The sequence below is a fragment of the Cyprinus carpio genome, chromosome A14 (assembly GCF_018340385.1).
Source record: "Cyprinus carpio isolate SPL01 chromosome A14, ASM1834038v1, whole genome shotgun sequence".
Taxonomy (NCBI): domain Eukaryota; kingdom Metazoa; phylum Chordata; class Actinopteri; order Cypriniformes; family Cyprinidae; genus Cyprinus; species Cyprinus carpio.
The window spans coordinates 19,204,733-19,231,093 of NC_056585.1; the positions used below are offsets into that span (position 1 = coordinate 19,204,733).

Below are 26,361 nucleotides of genomic sequence, written 5' to 3' on the forward strand. Positions count from 1 at the left end.
GTACACACTTTTGAGTGTGTAGTAGAAGAGTAGGCAAGCTTTTGGGACACACTATCACGTCTTAAAGGACCTCTCTGTCGCACCTGTTTAACAAGCATAATTTGGATTAAAAAATTATCTATTTAAAAAAAAAAAAGTCTAAAATTGTCTCTTGGCCTGGTCCAAACTAACCTTGACACATATTTCCATGTTACACAAATGCATTTATTAAAATTTTATCATAAAAATACAAACTGCAGATTTTAGACAGTGATTTTAGACTTGATTAAACACTTTTATGTTTACATACCTGAGGGGTTTCGAATGAAGACATCTGACACAAAATGACACAGTTTATACAATTTCACCCAATTCCGTTCAGATAAATATTCCCCAAAATGTCCAGACAATATTTGAAGTTAATCAAGAATATCTGGCAACCCGCGTTACAGTCACTTCACCAGGAAGTTTATTCACACAAGACTAAAACGCCACCGAAGTACGACTCGAATGCAAGGTTAGTCAATTTAACAATGATTCATATTTCTAGCGTTTCAAGTGTAGTCTTAAATGTTAATATAAATAAGTGTCGAAACATGAAACATCCCTGCCTGCTAGCACAAAATACATAAAAGTTTAGTGAGACAATCAAAAACTACTTAAATCATTCTAAAAAGTAGCTTTACTTGTTTGGAAATGCTGTGATTGTGCATTTCCCGTAGTCATAAATGCATAGGGAAGATAGACAAACAGTATACATTGAAATATAGTGTTTTATTGTTTTGAAGAACTGGCGATGTGAAAAGCAGGCGTGAATCACATGACATCTGACTCGCTTCCTTTTCTAGTCTGTGGCTGTAATTGTGCTGCCTACATAGACATCATGTTGAGGCATTGTAAGCTTACGCAGCTGTGCTTACAATACCCCAAAATGCTGTCTAATCATTAATCACACTAAGTTCTTAAACAAAACCACTACTCAAAATAATAAAAAAAAAAAACCTCTAACTGTATTTAGATGGATGCTGCAAACCGCTCAGACTTCTACATTGGTTTGGCACTCGCTGTAAGCTCGACAATCTTCATCGGTGGCAGCTTCATACTGAAAAAGAAAGGCCTCCTACGACTGGCCAAAAAGGGCTCTACTAGAGCAGGTGGGTCAAGAAAATTTTTTGAGTTACCTATCATTGCACAATATGTTATTAGGCAGTATTTTAATTGCATTGTTTTTTTTTTTTATGGCTATGACGTTGCCACTGAATTTCTCTTGTGCTGTCTAATCAGGTCTGTTATCTTCATTATTCAGGTCAAGGTGGATATACATACCTTAAAGAATGGCTGTGGTGGGCTGGGCTTATATTAAGTATGACCTTATCATTTTATGTATTTATTTGTCATTAGCAGGGTAGCCGAATTACAAGGCATAACCAGAATATCGACATTAATCAAATATGCGTGTTTACATGAATTATTTTTTTTGCCAATCATGCATATAAATGTCAGTATGGACACTATTATCACAATCTTTTGTCTTGTCATGTATTTTCATTTTCAGTGGGAATAGGTGAAGCAGCAAATTTTGCAGCTTATGCATTTGCTCCTGCCACATTAGTAACACCTCTGGGAGCATTGAGCGTTTTGGTCAGGTAAATTGGCTCAAAACAACACTTTAAAGTTTTGTGTTTTTTAGTTGATCAAAAATACAGTAAAATTGTGAAACGTGACCATGGATCACAAAACCAGTCATAAGAGCCAGTTTTTTTAAATTGAGATTTATATTGATGTGTGGTTTGTTAGGATATCAAAATATTGAGAAAATCGCCTCTAAATTTATCCAAAAGAAGTTCTTAGCAATGTATATTACTAATCAAAAATTAAGTTTTGTTATTATTTATAGTAGAAAATTTACAAAATATCTTCATGGAACATGATCTTTACTTAATTTCCTAATGATTTTTGCCATTCAAAAAAATCGAATCGATAATTTTGACCCATACAATGTATTGCTACTAATATACCCGTGCTACTTATGACTGGTTTTGTGGTCCAGGGTCACAAATATTATTACAATTCAAAATGAATGTTTCCTATTTTTAATATTTTTTTTAAAATGTAATTTATTCCTTTGATGGAAAAGCACAATTTTCAACAGCCATGACTCCAGTCTCAATGTCACGTGATCCTTTAGAAATCATTCAAATATGATGATTTGGTGCTTAAGAAATATGTCTTATTATTATCAATGTTGAAGTGTGACATTTTTGTGGAAAATCTCATATTTTTCAGGATTTAAGTAGAAAGTTAAAAATAACAGCATTTATTTGAAATCGAAATCTTTTGTAACGTTATAAATGTCTTTACTGTCACTTTTGATCAAATAAATAAATTCTTCGTCTAACATTTCTTTTGTCATTAGTGCTGTGCTTTCATCATACTTCCTAAGTGAGCGGCTGAATATCCACGGAAAAATTGGCTGTTTGCTGTGCATCTTCGGCTCCACAGTTATGGTGCTCCACGCTCCGCAAGAGGAAGAGGTTGCTTCTTTGACTGCAATGGCAGAGAAACTCAAAGATCCAGGTATTCTTCTCTCTAATTTTCAAACAGCATTCTGAGAGTTCTGTGCTGTTTTCATTAGAGTTGTCTCTCTTGCATGTATCACAGGATTCATCGCTTTTGCTGTCTGCATTGTTGTCAGCAGCCTGGCCCTGATCTTCTTTGTCGCACCTCACTACGGTCAGAAGAATGTGCTAGTGTACATCCTCATCTGCTCTGTGATTGGTTCGTTGTCTGTGTCCTGTGTGAAAGGCCTCGGCATTGGGATCAAAGAACTGTTCGCTGGAACGGCCGTTCTGAAAGAACCGCTTTTCTGGGCCCTTCTCATATGCCTTGTGATCTGCATCAGCATCCAGATAAGCTACCTTAATAAGGCCCTTGACATCTTCAACACTTCTTTAGTTACACCTATTTATTATGTCTTCTTCACCACATCCGTCATGGCTTGTTCAGCCATCTTGTTTAAAGAGTGGCTTCAAATGTCAGCCGACGGGGCTGCTGGGACTGTTAGTGGCTTTCTTACCATCATTGTTGGCATTTTTCTTCTTCATGTGTTCAAGGACATCAACTTCAGCTTGGACTCTATACCTTTATATCTGCACCATGTACCTCAAGACAGAATGTGGAACCAACCATACATTGCTTTGCCAACCAATGAGAGAACTACTATGATCGATGAAAGCAATCCGACTAAAAAAAGAAATGCAAAGAGCTTTTTTCCTGAGAGTTCAGACAAAAGGAGCAATGGTACATGTATTACTTAGCATAATATCAGCAACAATGCTTAATGCTTATGTGAGTGACTATTAAAACACAGATGTAGGCTACTGTACAGGCATACATTGCAAACCATTAATACTGTGAGAGTACTTTAATTTGCTTTTCTTTTTTTTTACTGTACAAGGTACTTGTCTTACATATTTTCTTTCTATAATATTTCTGTTTCCATCTTGCAATTTTAACGATGATGTGCATAGTCATTTTTTTTAAATACAAAAATCCTGAAGTAGCAACATAGTGTTAAAAAATCTGCTGTACAACATCTTATTAAATGTTACATTATTTATTCCATGATCAAACCAGCCTTGTTTAGGATATACATAGAATTTTATTCATATCAAGCACCTTTTTAATGCCTCATCCTTTCAATAAAAGCATGATTTTGTTTAATACAATGCGCTTTACTAGAATACCTGTACAATACTTCTTAATAGTTTGCGGTCGTACATTTTCTTTTATATTTTGAAATAATTATTTTATACTGTCTAAATCTGTTTTTATATATTATCAAAAATACTGTCGAAATTGTAATATTGTGAAATATTATTACAAATTAGAATAACTGTATTCTATTTTAATATATTTTAAATGCAGTTTATTCCTGTGATGGCAGGTGATTTTCAACAGAGATCTTCCTGACCCCAAATTCTTCAACAGTAGTGTAAATGTCCTATACTAGTGTTAGGGAATACACATCTTCATATTTAGAAAACCTCCTCTTTTTTTTTTTTTTAAATCAACAGCTACATTTCTCAGGTGGTGCATTGATTTTTATTATATAAATTATGAAGTGCCCGGTAATCTGTTTTTATAAATAGGACACTGAAACCTCTGAGATGTCTAATAGTATTTAACTTGACCTCTGCTTTCTCATTTTTATACATAATTTGAATAACTGCAGGAGGTATTTTATCTTTTTATTTCAAGTCCACATTTCAACACACACTGAATAAGCCACAGATCTTGAAGATTTCCCAGTAAGACAATGCAGTGCAGACTTGCTATGTAGGTTGAAGAGAAAGCGAAAGCAGAGCCTCCTCCTAAATTCCAGATCAGATCCGTACAAAGGGACCTTTCAGTTGATGTTTCCTTGATTTCATACCAAAGTCTTAGCACTGGGAAACGTCAATATTTACAGTGACGATAAACAGGCTATGAAACTGGGACATGCATCCATTGAATATATGGCCTTTACAATAATAAAAAGAGCAAAATTAGGCACTTCTTAATTAAGAAATCTAACAAAACATACCCACAGCTGTTACCTCACAGTTCTCACGGTACTCAATAAGTGGCTGAATGATGCAGTCTTGTCAATGGCTGTCGTTCTACTAGTCTGTCATGGTCTCAGAAAAGGTTCCTCTACTCCTCTGAGTTTGTTCTAGTCTGTTGAGAATGAATTGACTTGTATCGATAAATCGTTCCACACAGTTCACAAAACACACCTCTGTCCTGGAGTCGAGCAAACACCCAGACCTACAAATAAACCCACCCTGCAAAGAAAAACACACTATGAGCTCCAAAGAAACCCATAACTGATGACCTTGATGCATCTCATGATATTCAGCTCTTTTAACAAGTAATTAATATAACAATAAACACACTATTGTTTAAAAGATTGATGTCAGTAACATTTTTTTTTAATTATTCTGCAAGGCGGTAAAGACTTATAATGTTACTCTATTTCAAATAAATGCTCTTCTTATGAACTTCAAAGAATCCTAATAAAATCAGTTTCCACACACACACACACACGTACACACACACAGTCTGGTCAGCTATCCTTGTAGGGACTCTCCATAGGCGTAATGATTTGTATACTGTACAAACCGTATTTTCTATTGCCTTACACCTAGATCTAACTGTTACCCGTCACAGGAAACTTTCTGCATGTTTACTTTCCCAAAATTGTGTATGATTTAGAAGCTTTTGTACCCATGGGGACCTCAATTTAGGTCCCCACCTCCACACTAGTACCCATAAACCTGTACACACTCACACACAAAACCTCAGTAATATAAAGAAAAATGTACACAAAACCGTGCACACACACACACTTACCCAACAAACTTCTGTCATCTGATGAACCAGCTGCTGAAACCTCTGCTTCTGAGACTCGATCTCGATAAACTGCTGCAGCTGGGGGTCTGTCGTGACTCCTTGATTATCCATTGGGGAAAACAATGGCAAATGCTGCAAATAATCGCTTAATGGTGATATTTGATCACTGTGTACACTGTTCGAGCGCTACGCTGACCTTCACGTGTCTCGATAGCCAGGAAACAGTAGAACGGAGCGCCAATGAGAAAGCGAGAAATCTAGAGGAAACGGATGTGACTTAAGGTTGCAGGCGGAAGTTGTAGAATCCATAGCACGACAAGGGTGTCAAAGAGCAGTGGGGTTGGTGAGCAGAAAATCTTTCTTTTCCTTGTCTTGTTTTTTTATTATGGTCAGTTAAAAATTGCGACTTTATCTTAATTTAGCACTTGCATGTATGTCTGTGAAGTATCAATGTATGTATAAACCAAACAGACAGAGTGCGATAGAGATGAATGTCAAGCAAGGTCTTACAGAAAGCTGCTAGCCTAGCCACGTAAAGCTAAGTTACATATAAATGAGTTTTGTCTGCACTCTCTGTCTCTTTATGCTAAGAAAGGGTAGGTATTTGATTGATATATTTGTAAGTAATCATATTCATTCATATCTTTCATCTTTGCCAGATCATGTACAGTGGTCAGTTGCATAAGCCACCATGTTAAGACCATGTCTTAAGAACTAACATTAGTTTGACCAACTAGCAGTTTGCCAAGGGGTAATCAGTCTTACTTTTCGAATGCAATTAAGACTAATCTGCTTCATAACTGACAAAAAAAAAAAAAAGTTATGACCAGTCTTGAAGAAAAAAAAAAAATTAGATGATTAACTTTTTAAGACTAGTCTTAACAGTTTATGCAACCGGCCCCAGGTTATGCTTGAGTCGTGTTTATCAAAATAATATTGAATTTATCAGTTCCGTTATATTAGTCTATACAGTTCCCACGTAGTAAATTGTATAGACGTTTTTAATATGTAACATTTGATATATTTTTCAGTATTGTATTCTAAGCCTGGTTTTGTTCCTGTACAACAGCTGTTTATGTTGTTCAAATTTACAATGTATTCAAATTAAATGATTTAATTATTGAATGGATACAATAGGAAATTCAACAATACAAATCATTACATTGTTTGGATTAATACTGAATAGGAAAATTACATTTATGGTTGTAATTATAATTTATTTAAAAAAAAAATTGTCATTGTATTTATAATTTATAATAAAAAAAGTAATTTATTCCTGTGAGTCTATGCAGCTGTTTTTAACATTGTTCAAATGTAGAATTTATTTAAATATATTGATTCAGTTATAGACAGTGAAATGTTACTGTTAATGTTGCTGTCTAGGAAGTGTATGCTTTTTTTATTTTAAACATTACTAAAGTGAACCTTGAATTGAATTTCTCTTAAATCAGCTTTCTTGGCACAATGGGTCGTCACTTCGGAGATTTGGCCAAGATAAGGCATGTGATCACCTACAGTATTTCTCCCTTTGAGCAGAGGGCTTTCCCAAACTACTTTTCTAAGGGAATCCCAAATGTTTGGAGACGATTCAAAACATCTGTATTCAAGGTTGCACCACGTAAGTCATCTTTTCTCCAGAATTGATTATTTTTTTAAATATATCATCAATAGTATTTCAGCTATAAATCAAAACGAACATTGTGTGTGACTAAACGTCTCTATAAACCTGTATCTCTGTTTACAGCCATGGTTCTGATGTACCTGACCTACACATGGGGCAATCATGTTCATGAACAGACCAAAAGAAAGAACCCTGCAGACTATGAGAATGACCAGTGAAATCGCTCAGCTGAGGATGCATCCATGTGTAACTTCTTGTTTCTGTTCAATAAAGAAAATATTTATGTGAAAAATGGATTTCTGACTAGTTGCCAATGAATCACTTCATCATGCCTCTTTCAGTGTGAATGATCAATGTCAGTACAGACAATCTGACAAATGTATCCATTTACCCTCCCTCTACTATTCATGGACATTTTTATTACTTGGTAGAGGTTTTTACAAAACCCTAAATGTTGTCATTGGCACAAGGAACCACAATCTGCAAATAAATAAATTCAAATGTATGGTTATGTATTTATTTATTTATTTATTGGGATATGCCCAATAAAGTGTTAACAGAACACACAATGCCCTGATTGTTCAAATGTTTGAGGTCGATAAGATTTTTTTTGTTTGTTTGTTTCTGAAGGATGTCACTAATGCTGCATTTATTTCTTCAAAAATTAACAATAGTAATATTGTGAAATATTATTGTCATTTAAAATAGCTTTTTTTTTATTTGGTTTTACGTAAATTATTACTACGATAGCAATGTTGAATTTCAGAAGCCATTACATCGCTTTTCAGTCACATGATTCTTTAGAAATCATTCTAATATGCTGATTTGCTGCTCAAGAAGGTTTTTTTTTTTTTAAATAAATATTATCAGTGTTAAAAGCAGATTTCAGGCTTCTTTGATGAATAGAAATTTCAAAAGAACAACATTTTTAACATTTCAAATGTCCTTACTGTTATATTTGATACATTTAATGCGTCATTGCATTAGTATAAAAATTATTTTATTTAGAAATAATGTTACTGACCCCAAAAATTCTGAACTCCATGACTACCGCAAACAAAACTAATTTCCATTCCTTCCAGTGTATTAATATAATATAACGCCTCCTCTGTCAGGCTGAAACGCGCATGCTCAGTTTAGCTAAGAGTATAGTAGCTTTCATTCTGACTTCAGTTAACATCTACATATTTCGTTATAAACACTAGCGCATGAATACGAAGATGGGCAGCATATATACACCTAACGAGTTTGTAACACAACACCTCTAATTAACCACACGTTGTTTGTGACATGTTTACAATGTACTGCAAAAGGATTTCGCTACAGGTATATATGTGATTTTTTTTTTTTTTTTTTACTAAATATTGCCCATTATCAAATAAAGCAGACTGTTGTCTGTTTCAACATCGCTAGGCGCAAAGTGAGTTCAAAGTAAGTCCAGCACCCTGGATATTGTGGATGGGATTGACAGTGAAGGACTTTAATAAGCATGGGTTACTCTGATGACTATTGTCCAAATTTGCTTCTGGGATTTACACACTATTGTGTCAATTCACAATGACTAAGCACAGGCTTTCACGTCCCTCCCATTAGTTCAACTACTGCGTTGGCCAGGGTGTGGGCTTCCTGCTTATGGAGATATTAAGCCCTCTGGCTCGACTGCGAGCGTCTTTTCTTACTCTTGGACGTTCGCTGTCATCATCTCATATACTCTTCGGTCGCAGCATGGCCTCTGAATCTGTAACGCGCTTTGATTTTCTGGTGATTGGCGGAGGATCCGGAGGGCTGGCCGGCGCGCGGCGGGCGGCTGAACTCGGTGCCACTGCAGCCGTGATCGAAAGTCACAAACTCGGAGGTACCTGCGTGAGTAAAGACCGCCCTGCTCCTGCAACACCACATTTCCCTTAGAGCCACGTAGATGTGTTCTTTAGACGAGTTATTTACAGTAATTGGTCGCTGCATTAGTCACATGAACAGAGGTGCTTTGGGAAGCCTCCAGATCCAGCGCTTTATGGAGGGGTGTTTTTGTGTGTAATGGTTTGCACCAGCACATATGCGTGTTTGTCTGGTGATATTATTGACTTGGTTTATTAAACAACAACTCTATCTTCTACAGGTGAACGTTGGTTGTGTTCCTAAAAAGGTATTTGTTTTCCCCATTATCCGTACACTAAATCAATAAATTGAATAATTTCATAATTTCAGTAAAACAATCAAACAATAACAAACATAAATATAAATTTCTGCATGCTTCCAGGTAATGTGGAACACATCCACCCATGCAGAGTACCTCCATGATCATGAAGACTATGGATTTGAGGGAGCAAAAGCACATTTCAACTGGCAGTAAGTAAGATTATTGTGGGATGTTTGGTTTTATTTTTGTGTATATGTGGGGGTATGGGGTTATGGCAAGCCATGACAACATTAAATATTCTAAAATTGGAAGAAAAAAAAAATTAGCATTGATAACATTTATTTTTTGTGTTACTATTCTCTGTTTTTTAATTACTAGTATATTTACTTGTATAACTACTACAATTACTATTTAATGTAATAGTGACAAGTATATTTGTTCAATATCTCTGCTGTTGCTGTTGTTGGTTCATTAGATACTAGTATTGATTCTGACAGTAACTAGTACTTGTCAATAACCATGGTTTGAAATTAATTTTAATAACTCAACAGTCAATTCGGCTGCTAAAAAAGTTATCAGCTATTTAGAATTATAAGCCAAACCAAAAATATCAGTAATAAACCAGATCAAAATCACTGCTTTGATTTACATTTATTATTAAATCTGATTCTAAATCATTAAAAGGTTTCCAGTTTTACTACAGCCAATCACTGTTTATTAATTCCATGAAAAATAAAATAGAAATAAAAAAATGAATTCTCCCCAATTCTCTTAAAAACAGCATTTCTTTATTTCGCAGTGTAGCTCACGTCAAAATCTTAATAGTTTATTGATTAACATTAAGATTAGTGGGCTGGCTGCATAAGGCTCCATTCACACCCACAACACTTTGTATTGTTATTGTTGGAGGCTCATAATTTATGAATCATAACCAGACAAATTGGCTAGAGAATTTATATGTGTTACTTGTCACGGTGGGTTTTCACCCACATTTGGTGAGTTAGCTGGTTTTAATTTCAAATTATGTTTATAACATACCAGTAAACATTATGTTATTACTAAAACAGTATTTGCCATTGAATTTTATGGGAATTCACACATATCAACTGTTCACTACTAACTAGTATGCATTTCAAATACCTTTTCTATGTTACTTATTTCAAGTACCTGTTCTACTGGTAATTAGTTAATAGTAATTAAAAAATAAGTACTTATTCTGTTTTTACTAGTAATTAGTTCATAGTATTTAAAAATAAGTACTAGTAACACCAGTAAAGATAATGGTTTTTAAGGGATACATGTAATGACAGCTTGCCATAGAGAATTTTTTTTTTTTTTTTTCAGTAAGAAGATGTGGTAATTCTTTTCACAGTAAGGACTTTTTTACTCTTGTGACAGTTGAGGATAGTCATGTTCCCACACGCTCTGATTCATTACAGCTTTCAGTATATATAATACCACCACTTCTTTGTATATAATATCAGTAGAGCTTTAAGTGGACGTTTCTGTCAAACACAAAGGCATGAGGTGGAGTAGTTTATTGTAGTAGTAGGTGAGCTATGCTGTAGAGAGTTCAGCTATCAGGATTTCAGTGATATGACAAAGCTAAATTAATAGAACAAAGGTCACTCTATGGGTATGTGTATTTTCAGACTCATTAAACGCAAAAGGGATGCTTATGTTAGTCGCCTGAACCAGATTTACCGGAACAACCTTGACAAGGTAGGCTGCAAGAAGCTACATTTAAGTCAGCAAATTAAAATCTTTGATTTTTTTTAAAACCAAAATGCATTGAGCATGGTTTTTAGTGGTCATATCATGAAGAATCACATTTTCTTGATCTTTACAGTACTACTACTACATTGTACTATGAAAGTTTTATATAGAAATATTAAAAGCATGTTAAGAAAAATAAAATAAAAATCATATTTAATTGTCAGAACGGGGTGGAAATTTTAGCCCCTTAAGCATATTCCTAACTGACTATATACTATGTGGATCTCGAGGGAGAAATTAAAGGGATAGTTCACCCAAAAATGAAAATTCTGTCATTAATTACTCACCCTCATATTGTTCCAAGCATAAGACCTTCAAATTAAGATATTTTTGATGAAATCCGAGAGCATTCTGACCCTCCATAGACAGCAATGCAACTGAAACGTTTTGTGGCCCAGAAACGTAGTAAGGACATTGCTGAAATAGTCCATGTGACATCAGTAAACAATACTGCTGTGGTACTCTCATGAATAGAGGCAGAGAATTACCTGGAAGAGAAGAAATCGCTGGATAAAGTAGTTATTTTTGTTTTCTTTGTGCACAAAACGTATTCTCGTAGCTTCATAATATTTTGGTTGAACCACTGATGTCACATGGACAATTTTAATGATGACCTTACTACTTTTCTGGGCCATAAAATGTTTCAGTTGCATTACTGTCTATGGAGGGTCAGAAAGCTCTTGGATTTCAGCAAAAATATCCTAATTTGTGGTCCAAAGATGAACGAAGGTCTTAAGGGTTTGGAACAACATGAGGGTGAGCGATAACTGTCAGAATTTTCAACTATCCCTTTAAGTAGCATAATGAAAATGCATGATATGACCTCTTTAAACCTTTAGAATTGGTATTGAAGTGCAGATTAAAAAGTTTTTGTGGTTGTACACAGGCCAAAATTGAGTCCATTCATGGATATGCAAGGTTCACAGATGATCCTGAACCTACTGTTGAAGTTAATGGAAAAAAATACACAGCTCCTCATATCTTAATCGCCACTGGTGGCCACCCGTCCACTGTCAGTGAAAATGATGTTCCAGGTGATCTTATGTTTGTTCATTAAAAATGTACCTTATTCTTCTTTACTTATCAATGCATCCTTATTATGTGCACTTGCCATTAATGTGATTTTTGTACTTGTTAACGTTTGTTAATTTCAATGTTATTGCAGGAGCCAGTTTAGGCATTACCAGTGATGGATTCTTTGAACTTGAGTCTTGCCCTAAGTAAGTGATTAATTGCTGATTTCTACTTATATTATTGTTTTCTTATCTTATCCTAAAATAACCGACTACTGTATCCATCAAGCGTAGTGTGATAGTTGGGGCAGGATATATTGCTGTGGAGATGGCTGGTATCCTTTCCACTCTAGGGTCCAAAACGTCCATCATCATAAGACAAGGAGGGGTAAGAGCCCCGCTTAGTCACCTGGCTAAATGCTACTGTCATGCATATCCCACAGTAAGCAATGACTGTGTTCTTTCTTTTCAAGTACTGAGGAACTTTGATGCCTTGATAAGCTCAAATTGCACGAAAGAATTGCAAAATCATGGTATTGACTTACGGAAAAATGCTCAGGTAACTAGTAACTAGTGTGTATTATTAGGAAAGGTATTATGTAGCTGGTCTATCTTTCCAGTCTAATGTATCGGTTTGTTTGGCAGATTTTCAGTTACAATCCCCCCAAAATATTTCTAAATATTCTGATATTGTTCACAGGTGAGGTCAGTGCAGAAGACTGACAAAGGCCTTTCTGTTACGCTGGTGACAAAAGACCCTGACGACAAAGATGCACAGGAGAAGTGCGACACCATCCATGAGGTGGACTGTCTGCTCTGGGCTATTGGCAGGGAACCCAACACCGCTGGCCTCAATCTCAGTTCAATAGTAAAACTTAATTAAATTCTGATTAATCTTAATATTTTTTATTATAATTATTAGTATTAGAATATTGTTAGTAATAATAATAAATACCTAAGAAGCTTAAAGGTTTGTTACAGGATTATAAAAAAAACTATTAAAAAAATAAAAATCAAAATGTAAATACAAAAACAATGGCAAAATTTTAATTCCCAAATAAAGAAAATTTTTCAAAAATTTTTTTTTTTATTTTTACAGTAGTGTACTTACAATTGAAGCTTATGGGGGATGGAACTATAAATATTATATGTAAAACATATATCATTTTATATATACAAATTTTTAATCAAAATGTCATAAAATCAATCTTCCAGTGAATGATCAGACTTGTGATGTATGCTAAACTTCTCCAATCATTTAGTTAGTTTAAACTCCGTCCCTGTCTTGCAATCAGCCTCAAGCTCTCATTCATTTCAACCTTAATCCAATCAGTGACAGACTGATAGAACCAAGTCCCTGCCCTACAGTTTTTTCTTTCATCAATAGTCTTTCCTGTGCAAATTTCTGTGGACAATAATTATTTTGTTAATGCTCAACTAGCAGTTCATGCAGCTAGAACGGTAGAGACATACACAACTTAAAAAAAATAATTATGCTTTAACAAAAATACAAGCTGTACATTTCTGCTTTTAAACCCTCAGGAATGCATTGTCACATTGTGTACACACCATTTTTGCTTTTTACAAACTGAGGGATCATTGAAACATAAAACAGAATATTCTTATAAACTTCAAAAGAAAAAAAAACAATATATCATAAACCACATAAACAACACAAAAATTATTGATAAAGTAAGAATAACAGTTGGATGTATCAGTTTGTGATAAAGTAAGACTAACAGTTGGATGTATTGTTATTCAGGGTGTGAAGCTTGATGAAAGGGAGCATATCGTGGTGGATGAGTTCCAGAACACCACTCGTGCAGGTGTCTATGCAGTTGGGGATGTTTGTGGGAGAGCTCTTCTTACACCTGGTATGGTTTCAGGATCACATCATTATGGAGTATTTGCTCCTACATGCATTAAAATCTTCTGGGTGTTTTGTTTTAATACATAAAATAAAACAGCTAATTTTTACACACTGTACTCTGTTTCCGCATAGTATTCAATAAGCACACTCAGAAACCAATTAAGTAAGATTTACTTAAAACAATTCATTAAGCTTAAAAGATCATGATGCATGTTGTGCAATTCAGTCTTCCTAGGATTCAATTGGTTTATGTAAATAACACCTTTCACATTGTGTTTAAAACAACAGACCCTACATAAATGAGAAAGTTGATTTTGTGCATTTTTTGTTACTCTAGCGACATCAGCTGGTCAGAGTAGATTGGACATGCTTACCATTCATCACACTTTGGGAATGTTAAGTTTAATATTCTTTTTTTTCTGATAAGCTGTTGTTGCTTCCTGTTTTTGTTTGTATGGACAGTTGCTATTGCTGCTGGCAGAAAGCTTGCTCACCGGCTGTTTGAGGGCAAAGCAGACTCCAAAATCGATTATAATAATATCCCTACTGTTGTGTTCAGCCACCCCCCTATTGGCACAGTGGGACTAACTGAAGGTGAGCTGATGTGCAAATAATGCTTCCTTACAGTATTTTTAAGATCAGACTCCATATGTAGCATTATTATTTTAGTATCCTTTTATATAACATTATGTATTAATCTTTTAGTTTGTAATTTTTATTGTTTTTTTAGTACTTTAATTTTTTACTATTTCTATATCTATCTTTTAACTTTTTGTTGTTTTCTGTATTGATTTGTTTCAGCTTTAGTTTTAGTAATTTATTACTTCAACATCAGCATTATTGCAGTTAGTAGCCATCTATCTACCTACCTATCGCTCTCTAGATCTCTCACACTCTTCCTCATATTTACTACATATTCCAAAAATAATAAGTTCTCATGTTAAAGCAATAAGGGCCAGATTTACAAACCCTTGGCCTAGATACTCTTTTGCTCTTCCCCAAATACTATTGATTTTCCTAAAAATAATAATTATCATGTTAAAGCAATAAGAGTTGCAGATTTACAAAAACTTTTTGGTTTTAAAAAATCTAGATGTCAGGATTTATTAAAACAGTTCAATTGTTTTTGCATTTGATGTTATTGAAATGTGCAGATGTAGGAGTTTCCCTGTTTAGATGCAAAAAAATAGCTATTGGAAGAGAGTATTTACCTGAGATCACAGTGATTGACAAAGCATTAATATTATTTAGCAAAATTATTTAGACACCTAAAATTTCTGCAAAAAAAAAAAATTATATATATGCTTTTGTAGGATATATTCCCTATATATATTTAAAAATTTATGGGAGGGTAGAGTATTTAATTTTGAAAAAATGGTGATTGACTAGGTTTTGCTGCATGGTCATATATAGTAACCCATTTTGAACCTGTGTTGTTAGTATAGTAGATTCCACACACCTGATTATCATCAGCTCTGCTTCTTTTCAGCTGTGCTAATTTGTGCTGATCTTGGTAGATTGCATTGGTTATTATGGATTTGATCTGGCTGCATCTATATTCTTTAATTTGTGAATTGTCATTATATCACCATTAAAACTTATAACTCCAACCAGCGCTTTTATTGGATTGTGGACACTAATTTGCCTTGTTTAGTAAATCTGGCCCTAAGTCTCCATATAGCATATAATGTGTGTTCAATATACTGACAGAGTGGCACCCTAACTAATGGGTTGAACTACCCTTACAAAATATATATATTAAAAAATATCATGTTTTGCAGATGAAGCAATCAAGACCTGGGGAAAGGACAATGTAAAGGTTTATACCACTTCTTTCACCCCCATGTATTATGCCATCACCACTCGAAAGAGTCAGTGCATAATGAAGTTGGTGTGTGCTGGCAAAAATGAAAAGGTGAGGTCATAATCAGTAAAACAATAAAAAATATCAAGAAAAAACCAAAAACATACTTAATTAATAAATAAAACTATTTAAACATTATGGCATTACACTAAGTCATAAATCACTTTTCTTTTTAGGTGGTTGGTCTCCATATGCAGGGTTTTGGCTGTGATGAGATGCTTCAGGGTTTTGCTGTGGCCGTTAACATGGGAGCTACTAAAGAAGACTTTGACAGAACCATTGCCATCCACCCGACGTCCTCAGAGGAGCTAGTAACACTGCGCTAATCAAGTGTTCATATCCCAACACGAAAGAATTGTTCCAATCTAAACAAAAAATTTCTTTGACTATTCTCCCAACATTAATATTTTGTAATGACAAGAAGCATATATTTGGTTTGTTATATATCTGGGGTCATGTATTATCGCCAGTGATTAAGAAAGACACATTACAACCGTTCATCAAGCTGTGTCTCTTGTACATTGCATTGTTGTACCCCATCACTCCGATTTTTGATGGGTATTATTCTTTGATTGGAACAGGGTCAGATGAAGGCTTGAAGCTAAAAGTGAAATTAAATCTGTTTATAGTCAAACACTGTTGGCTTTACCTTTACATTTTTGGAAAGTTGGATTCAGAGAGTTGGTTTCAGTAGTAGAGGGTAGTAAATAGGGCTTACTCAATATATGTAAAATAAAATTGTGGATATGCACAGTTCAGCACTTGGGCATAGACCCTGAATACATTTACAAAACAAATTTGTGTATTTGTGTGGTTAATTGATCTTTTCTTAATATATGTATTGACATTGTCAATATACTTTTAATAAACCTGTATATAACCTACAATAAAACTTATATTGACAATTTGTCAATTCTTCAAAAGCTTAAAGTGTGTTGCATTTACAAGAGGCATTAAGGGCTAGTGAAGTTATATAAAGCAACTGTTCAGAATTACATTTGACACTTACTATGATTAAAAACTTCTAGTGTTGGTATTAGCAAATAATATTTTCTTAACATTTACTCAGCTGCTTCAATTATATAGAGGAATTTCAGAGTTACTCTTATAATTTGCATTGTCCTTCCTCTGTGGGGTTTTAAATAAAAAAAGATTGAGGTTTTATATGAATATGTTTGGCTGTTGGCTAAGATTGGTCTCTAAACAGCTTTTTATGAGATGTGGTGGTGATTCAAAAGCTGTATTAATCAGCTGATATTTTGAGAGGCATTAGCAGACGATGATGTCCATTTGGAGTACATTTCATCTGCAATAAATTTCTCATTCACATAGCCATAATATAATGCATTGAAAAGCTCATACATTAACCTACCTGGTTGTGTTCTTGTCATGTTACTTTTACAAACCGTATACACTACCAGCCAAAAGTTTGGGATTAGTAAGACAATGTTTTTGAATGAAGTCTCATACCCAACATGCCTGCAAATTAAACATAATAACATGAAAGAATTCAGCTTAAAATAACTTTATAGATTTTAAAATGTTTTATTCAAAGCGTGGATGCAACACCAGCATCCATTATTCCAGTTTTCGGAGTCACAATCCTGCAGAAATCATTCTAATACAGTGGTTTTCAATCATGGTCCTGGGGACCCACCGCTCCACATATTTTGTATGGCTTCCTTAACATACACACCTGGGATCGCCAACTCATAAGTGAAGGCTCCATGAACTCAGCTGAGCGTGTCAGATAAAGGAAACATACAAAATGTGAAAACCACTGTTCTATTACACTGATTTGGTGATTTCAGAATAGTCAGTCAAAGTTTACATGAAATATAGTGCAAATCACAATACACTTAAGAATCCCTCTCAGCCTACACGTTGCATATTTCTGATTAAATGCATCAAGTGGCTCATTACATAGTACCCAAAACCTGAAAGCATTAGAAAAGATCAAAGACATTTTGAAACAATGGTTGGCATCAAGAATTGGAGACAAAAAGGACCAGACAGAAAATGTTTATGAAAAGGTCTTTTTCTTTTAATGGTTAAAAGGCTTATATGGCCACTGCTGAATCAAATTAAATATACTTAAAACAGTTTTATAATAGGAACGGTGTAATACCATTAAAACAGAAATTGTTGCATTTAAAAAACAAAGGAGGTCATGAAGTGAAACAATGAGCTGCTTAATTTCATTACCCCTGAGTTTCATCTCAAACGATGGACAGGCAATAAACCTAAAACAGATCATACAGAAGCCTACATGGTTTTTACAAAGCTTGACATGCGTAAACATGACCACTTCAACCTAAACAAAGAACACAACGCGTGTCTGCTGGTACTGGTAATGGCACAGAACATTTCTCATTTAAACCCAATACCAAACAATTCGTTTTTAAAAGTCCAGTGTCCAAATAGTTTGCGTAAAAAAAAAGAAGCGAAGTACAGCTTAAAGAGTCACATTAGTGCTTCTAATATCCACCATAGGCACCTCTCCCATATCCTCCACCACCGCCGCCGCCTCCGCGTGGGTAGGGCCCACTGCTCCTGCCGGAATAGTAGCCCGTTTTCACAGCACCATAACCTGAAGGCTGCTGTCCATAACCCTCGCCGAAATCACTGTAGCCATTCCCGTTGCCGTATCCACCGCCCATCTGGTCGCTATAGCCTCCTCCGTAGCTACTTTGGCTTTCGTAGTTACCATCGTTACCGTATCCGCCGTTCTGATAGCCGTAGTCACCATAGTAACCTCCTCTTCCGCCGCCATAACCGCTTCCCCGGCCCATTCCTCGGCCTCCCCTGCCGCCGCGACCGCCGGCAGATTGCATCTCTTGCTTGGTGAGCGCCTTCTTAACCTCCACCTTGTGTCCGCTGATCATGTGGAACTTCATCACGACGGCTTTATCGGCAGAGTCGTTGTCTTCGAAGTAAACAAAACCGAAACCTCGCTTTTTCCCCGTGTCTTTGTCGGTGATGACCTGCGCTTTCTCGATGGCACCGAACTGGGAGAAATACTCTTGGAGATGTTCGTCCTCAATGTCGTCTTTCAGTCCACCGACAAATATTTTCTTGACTTTGGCCAGTGCCTCTGGTTTACCGGCATCCTCCCGGGCCACCGCTCGCTTCAGATCCACGTTGTTGCCGTCAACGACATGAGGCCTAGCAGCCATGGCGGCGTCCGCTTCCTCGACGCTCGAGTACGTTACAAAGCCGAAGCACCGGGAGCGCTGCAGCGGCTGGTTCATCACCACCACGCAGTCGGTCAGCTGTCCATATTGTTCAAAATGTGCCCGCAAGCCTTCGTCGGTTGTTTGGACGTTCAGGCCGCCAACAAACAGTTTACAAAGCTGGTTAGTCATTTTCTTACAATGGACGTACTTACTGAGAACACGCGGAACGGAAGAAAGAAGTCAATGCGTATGCGTTTCCTTTTGTGCGCGTCAACACATACGTAGTGGATTCTGATTGGATACAAAGTAAAGCACTTAAATCAAACCTATCCGTAATTAGCTGGACGCACTGTAGACTGGAACTAGAACCAAAGCTCATTTGTGAATCCATTCGTTTTGGGTTTAAAAGCGTATTTTTGTAGTTTACACATTAATGTGTAATATGTGAACTTGTCAGCAAGTACATTTATGTAGCAGGGTATATCAGGGAATTTAAAAAGTGAGATTATTTTTAAGACATTTCTATTGTAAAAAAATAAATAAAACTTTTGTTATACTTAGTATTGTAGTGTTTATTTTGATGCAAATAATCTTTGAGTGCAATTTATCTAAAATATATATTTTAAATCTCAGTAACTGTCCAGTGGTAAATTTCCAAAAACTAAGAAATCGGGCGAAACACACTATAACTATGAACTTTTAACCCCCCTTACAAAGTATTAAAACACTGGACTACAGCCATTTTACAAGCTTACGGCCTGTTTACCATATTATAATGGCAGTTCATAAGCATCTTGGTGAGCAAAACTACTCTACACAAAGCACAGATATGTTTTAGTGATTCTAAAAAGTAGATTTTTATTAGAAAAAATTGTATATTTTCATGGAATAGCCTGGAAGCACTTTGAACAAATTCAAATTAACTTTAGGCCTGTATGGGCCTCAACTAGGTCTTTATGTCTTACCCTGATCACTTTTTGGCACAATTAAAAATTATAAATATATATGTGCTGTTTTGACATGTACGAAAGTAGGTAAACTAGGCTGAGGGACAGAACAACTTTATCATACAATTAAGTGTTATATGTTTGTGTTTGTACACCTGTTACATGAAGGTATACTCCTTAATCCAATTAAAGTACACTTTGTTAAAATTGAAAGGATACCACCATTTTAAAACAAGCTAGCCAATTAATAAAATGATTATGGTGGGAGTTGTGAGAGTATTGGGGATTACGGAGGAGTTTCCTGGGAGAGAAAAAAAAAACAGCAGGACACCTGCAGTAAGATCATTGGTTTAGGATTATTTAAAAGTGTAAGTTTTAAGTGAAATTTATCAGATGTTTGGCTTTGTTGTTGTCACCAATATGGTCTGATTTTTATATCTGCAAGTGATTTTTTCCACAAAAAAAGAAAACATTCTTCACAGCAAGAGCAGTAAAATAATCATACAGGAAATACAGAATGTTATATAGTCTTAAATTAATCCAAACCACTATTCAAGCTTAAGTATATATGGTATATATAAAGGGAAGAGATCAGACATAAGATCACATACCAGCCAACACGTGAGATTGGCACTGCTATTGCTTGTAAATTACACTTGTGAAAGTTTGACATTCAGAAACTTTTCCAAATCAGTAAAGTGTGTAACATGTTGCAGTTATTCTTTATAGTGCAAATACATACATATAAAAACACAAAAGGCTTTTTGTGATAGTGTTTATTCTAAAATGCATACCAACATTAGAGTGCCTGCATCATCACAATGCATAAATACTCATTACTGTGTATCTGCTGTAGAAAGAGCTGTTTGCATGTTATACATGTCTAATTTAAATGTGATTCTTCAAATCTATTGGACGTGACAAATCCATCTCTAATTAATCTCTCACACACACACACAAAAGAATCATTTTAACAAACTTTTTTTTATTAAAATGTATACAGATATTTATAAAAAGATAAAAAAAGAAAAAAGACAAAATTCTGTCGTCATCATTTCTCCAGTCCATTATTAAAATCATAATTACTCTGTGTATTGTGTAGATAACCAAACTCCATGGCCACAGTTGATGTGGGCAGAGTCCAGCATCCAAGGTTGCCTAAGAAGGAAGACAGGAAGAAAAGAACACATTAGTCATGCAAGATAAAACAAAAAAAAAAAAATCCTTTAATGGCAAATCAAGTCAAGGCCCTAATAAGCCGCGGTGTTACAAACCCAAATTCCATCGCACCAGTTCATGTAAAGTCCACTTGACTTATGGATGGAGACCAATTAAAGACAACTTAAGGAATAAATATAATCCATTTATGAAAAATTGCAATACTTGACCAACACGTAGTGAAGACAGGTTGATTACATACCTAGATCGCAGGATGATATCCTAATGAGATATTTCAGTCCTATCACAATCGCACCCAGGTACTGAACAGGTTCCCTGTACAAACAAACTGCTACAGCTATTTTGAAGTACTGGAATAACTGAAAGAACACCTATATTTGGGAATCAAGAGTAAATATAAACCATAAACACTATATAAATATATATATACTTATAAACAACTGAAAGTGGGGCATTGTTAGGTTAATGTCAAGTAGTAATGCAACTACATATATATGCTTAAATCTCAGGTGTGGTGGAATACTCTTAGTTAAAGTCTTATCAGCCAAAACGCCGTCTGAAAGGATAATTAAACTGTGAAACTTTTATTTAAAAAAGTAACATACAATTGCATATCAATGTTTAACAATACTGGATTGATCTGAAGACATAATATACAATACACAAGAGAATGTTGGAAGTAATGATGCTCATACAGCGTTGAACTGAACTTGATGAGTGGGTTTCTGCGCTGGTTTACAAAATTAAAGAAATGTCGTATACAAAAAAATAAAAAAATTATAAAAACCTATCCAAAAACACGATAAACTATTTACAAAAAACTCGTGAAAACATTTTACAGACGAACACAAACTCAAAACTGCATGCGTTAATCCCCCCATGACAATAGGCAACAGTTTATATAGAAAACAGGTCTACTGAGAATGCATTTGACAACAAATCGCCAGTGTTGAACAAAACTGAATTTTAAAACGAATGGGTTACGAACAAATCGCATCTTAAAAAAAAAAAAAAGAAAAAAAAAAAAGAAGAGCCAGGGCCAACTTTGCTGTATGCCCTATAACGTGGGAAATTAATGATATATAATATAGTAGAACGTGTCCTAAAACTAAAGCTGGTCGAGCAAGTCAGGTTTCTGGGAAGAGATCTTCTTCCTACCTGTGAAGAATTGAGGTCTTTAAGGTATGCTTTCACAGTGTCCGCCATCTCTTGCATGGCCGGGTGAATGAGCCCAACGTGGAAACCGAGAGAATCTAGGGGGACAGCTTTCCGAGACTTTCCCAACCCGCTTTAGTAGCCTCCGTAGCCACCCCTGCCGTAACCAGAACCGCCGCCACGGGAGTAAGGGGCTCCGCTTCTGCCGGCGTACGTGTTTCCACCCTTCATGGGCCCGTAGCCGGAGGACTGCTGGCCGTATCCGCTGCCAAAGTCACTGTAACCGTTACCACCGCCATAGCCTCCCATCTGTTCGCCGTAGCCTCCTCCGTATCCACCCCCGTATCCTCCTCCATAGCCTCCGCTTCCATAGCCGCCGCCGTAGCCGCCATCACTGCCGCCGTAGCCTCCACCATAGCCACCCCCGTAGCCGCCGTAGCCTCCTCTCCCGCCGCCGAAGCCATTTTGATTCCGCCCCATACCTCTTCCTCCTCCTCTCCCCCTGCCGCCCCGAGCTCCGCCGGCGGCCTGGATCTCTTGTTTCGTGAGCGCTTTCTTCACCTCCACTTTGTGTCCGTTGATCATGTGGAACTTGAGCACGACGGCTTTGTCGGCCGAGTCGTTATCTTCGAAGTGGACAAAGCCGAACCCACGCTTCTTGCCGGTGTCTTTGTCTGTGATAACTTCGGATTTCTCGATCATGCCGAACTGAGAGAAATAATCGGTGAGGGTGTTCTCCTCGATGTCCTCTTTTAAGCCCCCGACGAATATCTTCTTGACCTTGGCGAGAGCTTCGGGCTTTCCAGCGTCTTCCCGAGCCACGGCTCTCTTCAGCTCTACGGTTTTACCGTCTACCACATGTGGCCTGGCGGCCATTGCGGCATCAGCCTCCTCTGCGGAGGAGTAGGTTACGAAGCCGAAACAACGAGACCGCTGAAGTTGATCGTTTTGGACAACCACGCAGTCCGTTAGTGACCCGTACTGTTCAAAATGAGCGCGGAGGCCATCGTTAGTTGTTTGGACGTTCAGGCCGCCAACGAAAAGTTTGCAAAGCTGCTCCATTCCTGACATATCGTGCCGCTAGACCGCCGTAACGACTCAACTGTTAAGAAAAGGGCCTTTTTTAAAACGACTGTCGTCATGACGCAGTATTCCCTCCTGCAGTAAGACACGCCCCTTCGCTGGAAAAGGCGGTCTTTGTGGATTTGTTTAAAAAAAAAAAAATCACATAATATCACTGATTTTTACATAGCATTTTTAAAAACCACCGTTTCTAACATATAAAATGTTAAATAAAAAAATTGCGATTTGTCAAATTAAAACATAATGTTAAAATAAACTTAATTTTAAAATTCATTCTTACAATGCAGTATCTAAAATTTGTTTAATCATCTGTAATTTATGTAAAAGCACAAAATGTGAAAGTCACTAAGAATGCTAAAGTTTTTTATTCATAGGTCTGAAACTGACATTTTAAAAACCCATAGGCTATGATTTTTTCTCTGCAGTGTTTTAGAACTAGAACCTAATTTGCCCCACATTCAACATTCACATCTGAGAAAACGAATACAGATATCTGGAACTAACAGTTAGATGCAATAAAAATATGAAACAGATAGCATGTAAAAGACAGGGAGATATGCTATGAATTCACATTTGGCAGTTTCTAGGGCACTTGTGTCACTCTTCGTAGCATTTTGGTGTACTGAATAATTATAAATAATAACTGAATAACACTGTTATCACCCATATCATCATAAATAGTTGATGATGGCAGCTTTATTTGTCTAAACATTATGTATGGATGGTTCTATTGATTATAGTGGTAACATGAAATAGTTAAACAAACTATATTTTAATGTATTTATTTAGATTATTTATATTCACTCATGTAGGCTATCCTATATGCACACACACACAAATATAGCCTATATTTTTTTCTAGTCAGTGTGAGGCCGGTGGAAAAGTGTGACATCACAGCAAAACTTGTTTGCTAACTAAAGCTGAATTTTATTTGACAATTGGCCGAGTTTCATTGAGAGGGCAGATGCATGACCTATCCACTCAGCATGAGCAATAGGAACTTATAGACGAGATCTGCATAACAGATGAAAAGTCTGGAGCCAGCACTTTACAGATATTTGGTGACACTTAATGTTGATGGGTGGAGATTGCGTCTTTGTATGAGAGTGTTCTCACCTTTTAATATGCAAAACACATCCATCGTCTAAGTGTGAGATGAGGTTTCAAGCTGTTATAGCTGCATATTTTGAATTAACCTAAAGACTTTAGATATGCAATATGACTAACTATACATATGTAAGGAAACTTTTGCATACTAAGGTAGACAATCCTTACTTTTGGCCATATCCAAATGACACATGAAGTATGAGGATGTGATTCATGTGTTCTGTTTACACCTGGTATTTAACATTTTCAGATCTGCTCAGTGCTTGTGATCAGGTCAACCAAGAGAGATGTTAATACCAAGTGTAAATAGGGCCATGTTGCCTGTCAACTCAGTGTATTTAGAAACTGAAAGCCAAGAAATTTGGAACCGTTGACAACCTCCCCAGGAACCCTATGAATGTTGAGTGATGTGTTACCACTTCCTGAAGTTAGGCTGATTTATACTTCTGCGTCGGACCTACGCCGTAGCCTACGCATAGAACACACCCTACGCCGTAGCCAACGCCGTGACCTGACGTGCACCTCTCCAAAAATCTAACAGCGCGTCAATTCTACGCGGACCGCAAAGCACTGTGATTGGTCTGCTAGAACCCCTTCCTCTGTATGTACTTGAGTTTGGTGTGTGTTTATAATGTGCACTTTAATATATTTTAATGATACACCTTCTTATATAAATAAAACAAAGCAAAGAACAAGTGTCTTATCATTTATTATACTACATGCATTATACATCAGTAGTTGTCCGCGATAAACAATGTTGATCACAAGTCCTTGTGAAGATTGAAAGAATGCCATCTTCTCTTGTTCCGTGTTGTCTCCTTTTGTCGTTTTAAATACTGATTTAATATTTTATATTTGTCGCCGTCATGGCTATAATAATGCTTCTCCAAGGAGCCGCTTCTTCTTCAGCTTTTGTCGTGGTACTGCGGGTTACACCAGCAACAGGCCCGTGGACACTGCACACTAGTGGTTTGCACGTGTACTGCACGTCAACATGGACAACGACGCAGAGAAGTAAAAAATTAAAACTTACAAATAACCCAAAACTTAAAATGAAGAACAGACCAAAAGTCATTATTCACTGAAGACTGTCTACACTTCCTGAAGTTAAAAACATGTTTCCAGTGCACTAATGTCATTCCAAATACTTCATTCCTATATTCTGTTTCATAACCATTGTTTATTACAATGTCATTCATACCAAGGGCAGGACTTTAAATAGACCCTCACAAATAATAAAATGCAATTTTGCAAAACCACTAAAATATTATGAATGAAACTTATACTTTTATTCAGCAAGGAAGGACTCATTAAATTGATCAGTATACTGTTACATAGTAACAGTTAAACATTTATAATCTTACAAAATATTTTTTTCCCTAATAAATATTTTTTTCCCTTTTGAATTTATCAGATAATCTTGATAAAAAAAAAAAAGAGCACGAGGGTTTCCATAAAAAATATTAAATAGCACTGCTGTGACTTCTTTTGAAAAGAAAATAATGTTGCTTTTGTACGGTATTGTATTTGTTGTATCCCATCCAATCATTATTAAAAAACGCCATAACAGTTTTTTTTTGTATTATGTGCTTGCTCAAGAAAGGCATTCCCAGTTAAATGTTAGATGTTCAGTTGCAACTCAGGTAGCTCTTACTGTTACATTTTCAAGACAAAAATACTTGCTGCTTATAGACTTTTGTTGCTTATAATTTAATTTAGACAAAATGTAAATTTTTGCAGGTCACCAGACGGCACCACAATTTAAAATCTCCCATCTCTTTGGACATTTTTTTTAAGCAAAAGACACACATTGCAGTGAAAGCATTCATTCTTGAGAAGAGATGTTTTATGATTCAGCAGTTTTGAGCAAAGATGCCTAAACCATGGCCACCTTTGATTTGGCCTGCCATGCCATATTGCAAGAGTGAGTCACAAATAGAGAATTAAAAGAAAAGTTTAAACGTTTATAAATGTAGTAGAAAGTTTGCCCTCCTCTGATCTAAATCAGTGATTTTAATTATAACAAGTATGACCACTACGTGGCATTAGAGAGACTAGAG

At 36.0% G+C, this 26,361-nt stretch overlaps 6 protein-coding genes across 9 annotated transcripts; 3 read left to right on the top strand and 3 right to left on the bottom strand.

Annotated features, from left to right (window-relative positions):
• The first annotated feature begins 361 nt into the window (after window positions 1-361).
• zgc:101583 (uncharacterized protein LOC494104 homolog) lies at window positions 362-3,702 on the top strand. Of its 2 annotated transcripts, none has more exons than XM_019102100.2 (6): window positions 362-496; window positions 998-1,133; window positions 1,286-1,342; window positions 1,535-1,625; window positions 2,396-2,556; window positions 2,641-3,702. In XM_019102100.2, exons 2-6 carry the CDS (start codon window positions 998-1,000, stop codon window positions 3,294-3,296), a joined length of 1,101 nt encoding a protein of 366 aa, XP_018957645.2. In that variant the 5' UTR covers window positions 362-496; the 3' UTR covers window positions 3,297-3,702. The 2 variants fall into 2 exon arrangements, with proteins under 2 accessions (XP_018957645.2, XP_042626077.1); XM_042770143.1 differs by lacking the exon at window positions 362-496 and adding an exon at window positions 797-918 and having other exon boundaries at window positions 995-1,133.
• An 870-nt stretch (window positions 3,703-4,572) lies between these two features.
• Window positions 4,573-5,484, bottom strand: timm8a (translocase of inner mitochondrial membrane 8 homolog A (yeast)). The gene is made up of 2 exons (XM_019102122.2): window positions 5,374-5,484; window positions 4,573-4,805 (listed from the first exon to the last, which is right to left on the bottom strand). Exons 1-2 carry the CDS (start codon window positions 5,482-5,484, stop codon window positions 4,644-4,646), a joined length of 273 nt encoding a protein of 90 aa, XP_018957667.2. The 3' UTR covers window positions 4,573-4,643.
• Window positions 5,485-5,606: 122 nt separating this feature from the next.
• On the top strand, window positions 5,607-7,499 carry LOC109056753 (cytochrome b-c1 complex subunit 8). Of its 2 annotated transcripts, none has more exons than XM_019073944.2 (3): window positions 5,607-5,716; window positions 6,825-6,991; window positions 7,118-7,499. In XM_019073944.2, the coding sequence occupies exons 2-3, from the start codon at window positions 6,838-6,840 to the stop codon at window positions 7,210-7,212; spliced, it is 249 nt and encodes an 82-aa protein (XP_018929489.1). In that variant the 5' UTR covers window positions 5,607-5,716; window positions 6,825-6,837; the 3' UTR covers window positions 7,213-7,499. The 2 variants fall into 2 exon arrangements, with proteins under 2 accessions (XP_018929489.1, XP_018929496.1); XM_019073951.2 differs by having other exon boundaries at window positions 5,657-5,712.
• Window positions 7,500-8,583: 1,084 nt separating this feature from the next.
• Window positions 8,584-16,577, top strand: gsr (glutathione reductase). Its single transcript, XM_042770144.1, has 13 exons — window positions 8,584-8,857; window positions 9,111-9,137; window positions 9,252-9,340; window positions 10,784-10,853; window positions 11,794-11,941; window positions 12,073-12,128; window positions 12,210-12,308; window positions 12,393-12,479; window positions 12,621-12,788; window positions 13,683-13,794; window positions 14,253-14,384; window positions 15,572-15,705; window positions 15,831-16,577. The coding sequence occupies exons 1-13, from the start codon at window positions 8,627-8,629 to the stop codon at window positions 15,978-15,980; spliced, it is 1,503 nt and encodes a 500-aa protein (XP_042626078.1). The 5' UTR covers window positions 8,584-8,626; the 3' UTR covers window positions 15,981-16,577.
• A 606-nt stretch (window positions 16,578-17,183) lies between these two features.
• Window positions 17,184-19,077, bottom strand: hnrnpa0l (heterogeneous nuclear ribonucleoprotein A0, like). Its single transcript, XM_042770147.1, has one exon. It carries the CDS (start codon window positions 19,017-19,019, stop codon window positions 18,132-18,134), a length of 888 nt encoding a protein of 295 aa, XP_042626081.1. The 5' UTR covers window positions 19,020-19,077; the 3' UTR covers window positions 17,184-18,131.
• Window positions 19,078-20,538: 1,461 nt separating this feature from the next.
• hnrnpa0b (heterogeneous nuclear ribonucleoprotein A0b) lies at window positions 20,539-23,259 on the bottom strand. Of its 2 annotated transcripts, XM_042770146.1 has the most exons (3): window positions 22,115-23,259; window positions 21,198-21,271; window positions 20,539-20,935 (listed from the first exon to the last, which is right to left on the bottom strand). In XM_042770146.1, the coding sequence occupies exon 1, from the start codon at window positions 23,180-23,182 to the stop codon at window positions 22,247-22,249; it is 936 nt and encodes a 311-aa protein (XP_042626080.1). In that variant the 5' UTR covers window positions 23,183-23,259; the 3' UTR covers window positions 20,539-20,935; window positions 21,198-21,271; window positions 22,115-22,246. The 2 variants fall into 2 exon arrangements, with proteins under 2 accessions (XP_042626080.1, XP_042626079.1); XM_042770145.1 differs by lacking the exon at window positions 21,198-21,271.
• Between the last annotated feature and the right edge of the window lie 3,102 nt (window positions 23,260-26,361).

Coding starts and splice junctions, on each gene's coding strand:
- zgc:101583 (XM_019102100.2), top strand. CDS start 998: ATGGATGCTGCAAACCGCTCAGACTTCTACATTGGTTTGGCACTCGCT. Junction 1,343..1,534: donor GTGGGCTGGGCTTATATTAA/GTATGACCTTAT, acceptor TTTCATTTTCAG/TGGGAATAGGTGAAGCAGCA. Junction 1,626..2,395: donor GCATTGAGCGTTTTGGTCAG/GTAAATTGGCTC, acceptor TTTTGTCATTAG/TGCTGTGCTTTCATCATACT.
- timm8a (XM_019102122.2), bottom strand. CDS start 5,484: ATGGATAATCAAGGAGTCACGACAGACCCCCAGCTGCAGCAGTTTATC. Junction 4,806..5,373: donor AGATGACAGAAGTTTGTTGG/GTAAGTGTGTGT, acceptor TTTTCTTTGCAG/GGTGGGTTTATTTGTAGGTC.
- LOC109056753 (XM_019073944.2), top strand. CDS start 6,838: ATGGGTCGTCACTTCGGAGATTTGGCCAAGATAAGGCATGTGATCACC. Junction 6,992..7,117: donor TGTATTCAAGGTTGCACCAC/GTAAGTCATCTT, acceptor CTCTGTTTACAG/CCATGGTTCTGATGTACCTG.
- gsr (XM_042770144.1), top strand. CDS start 8,627: ATGGAGATATTAAGCCCTCTGGCTCGACTGCGAGCGTCTTTTCTTACT. Junction 12,480..12,620: donor ACTTACGGAAAAATGCTCAG/GTAACTAGTAAC, acceptor TATTGTTCACAG/GTGAGGTCAGTGCAGAAGAC. Junction 12,789..13,682: donor GCCTCAATCTCAGTTCAATA/GTAAAACTTAAT, acceptor ATTGTTATTCAG/GGTGTGAAGCTTGATGAAAG.
- hnrnpa0l (XM_042770147.1), bottom strand. CDS start 19,019: ATGACTAACCAGCTTTGTAAACTGTTTGTTGGCGGCCTGAACGTCCAA.
- hnrnpa0b (XM_042770145.1), bottom strand. CDS start 23,182: ATGTCAGGAATGGAGCAGCTTTGCAAACTTTTCGTTGGCGGCCTGAAC.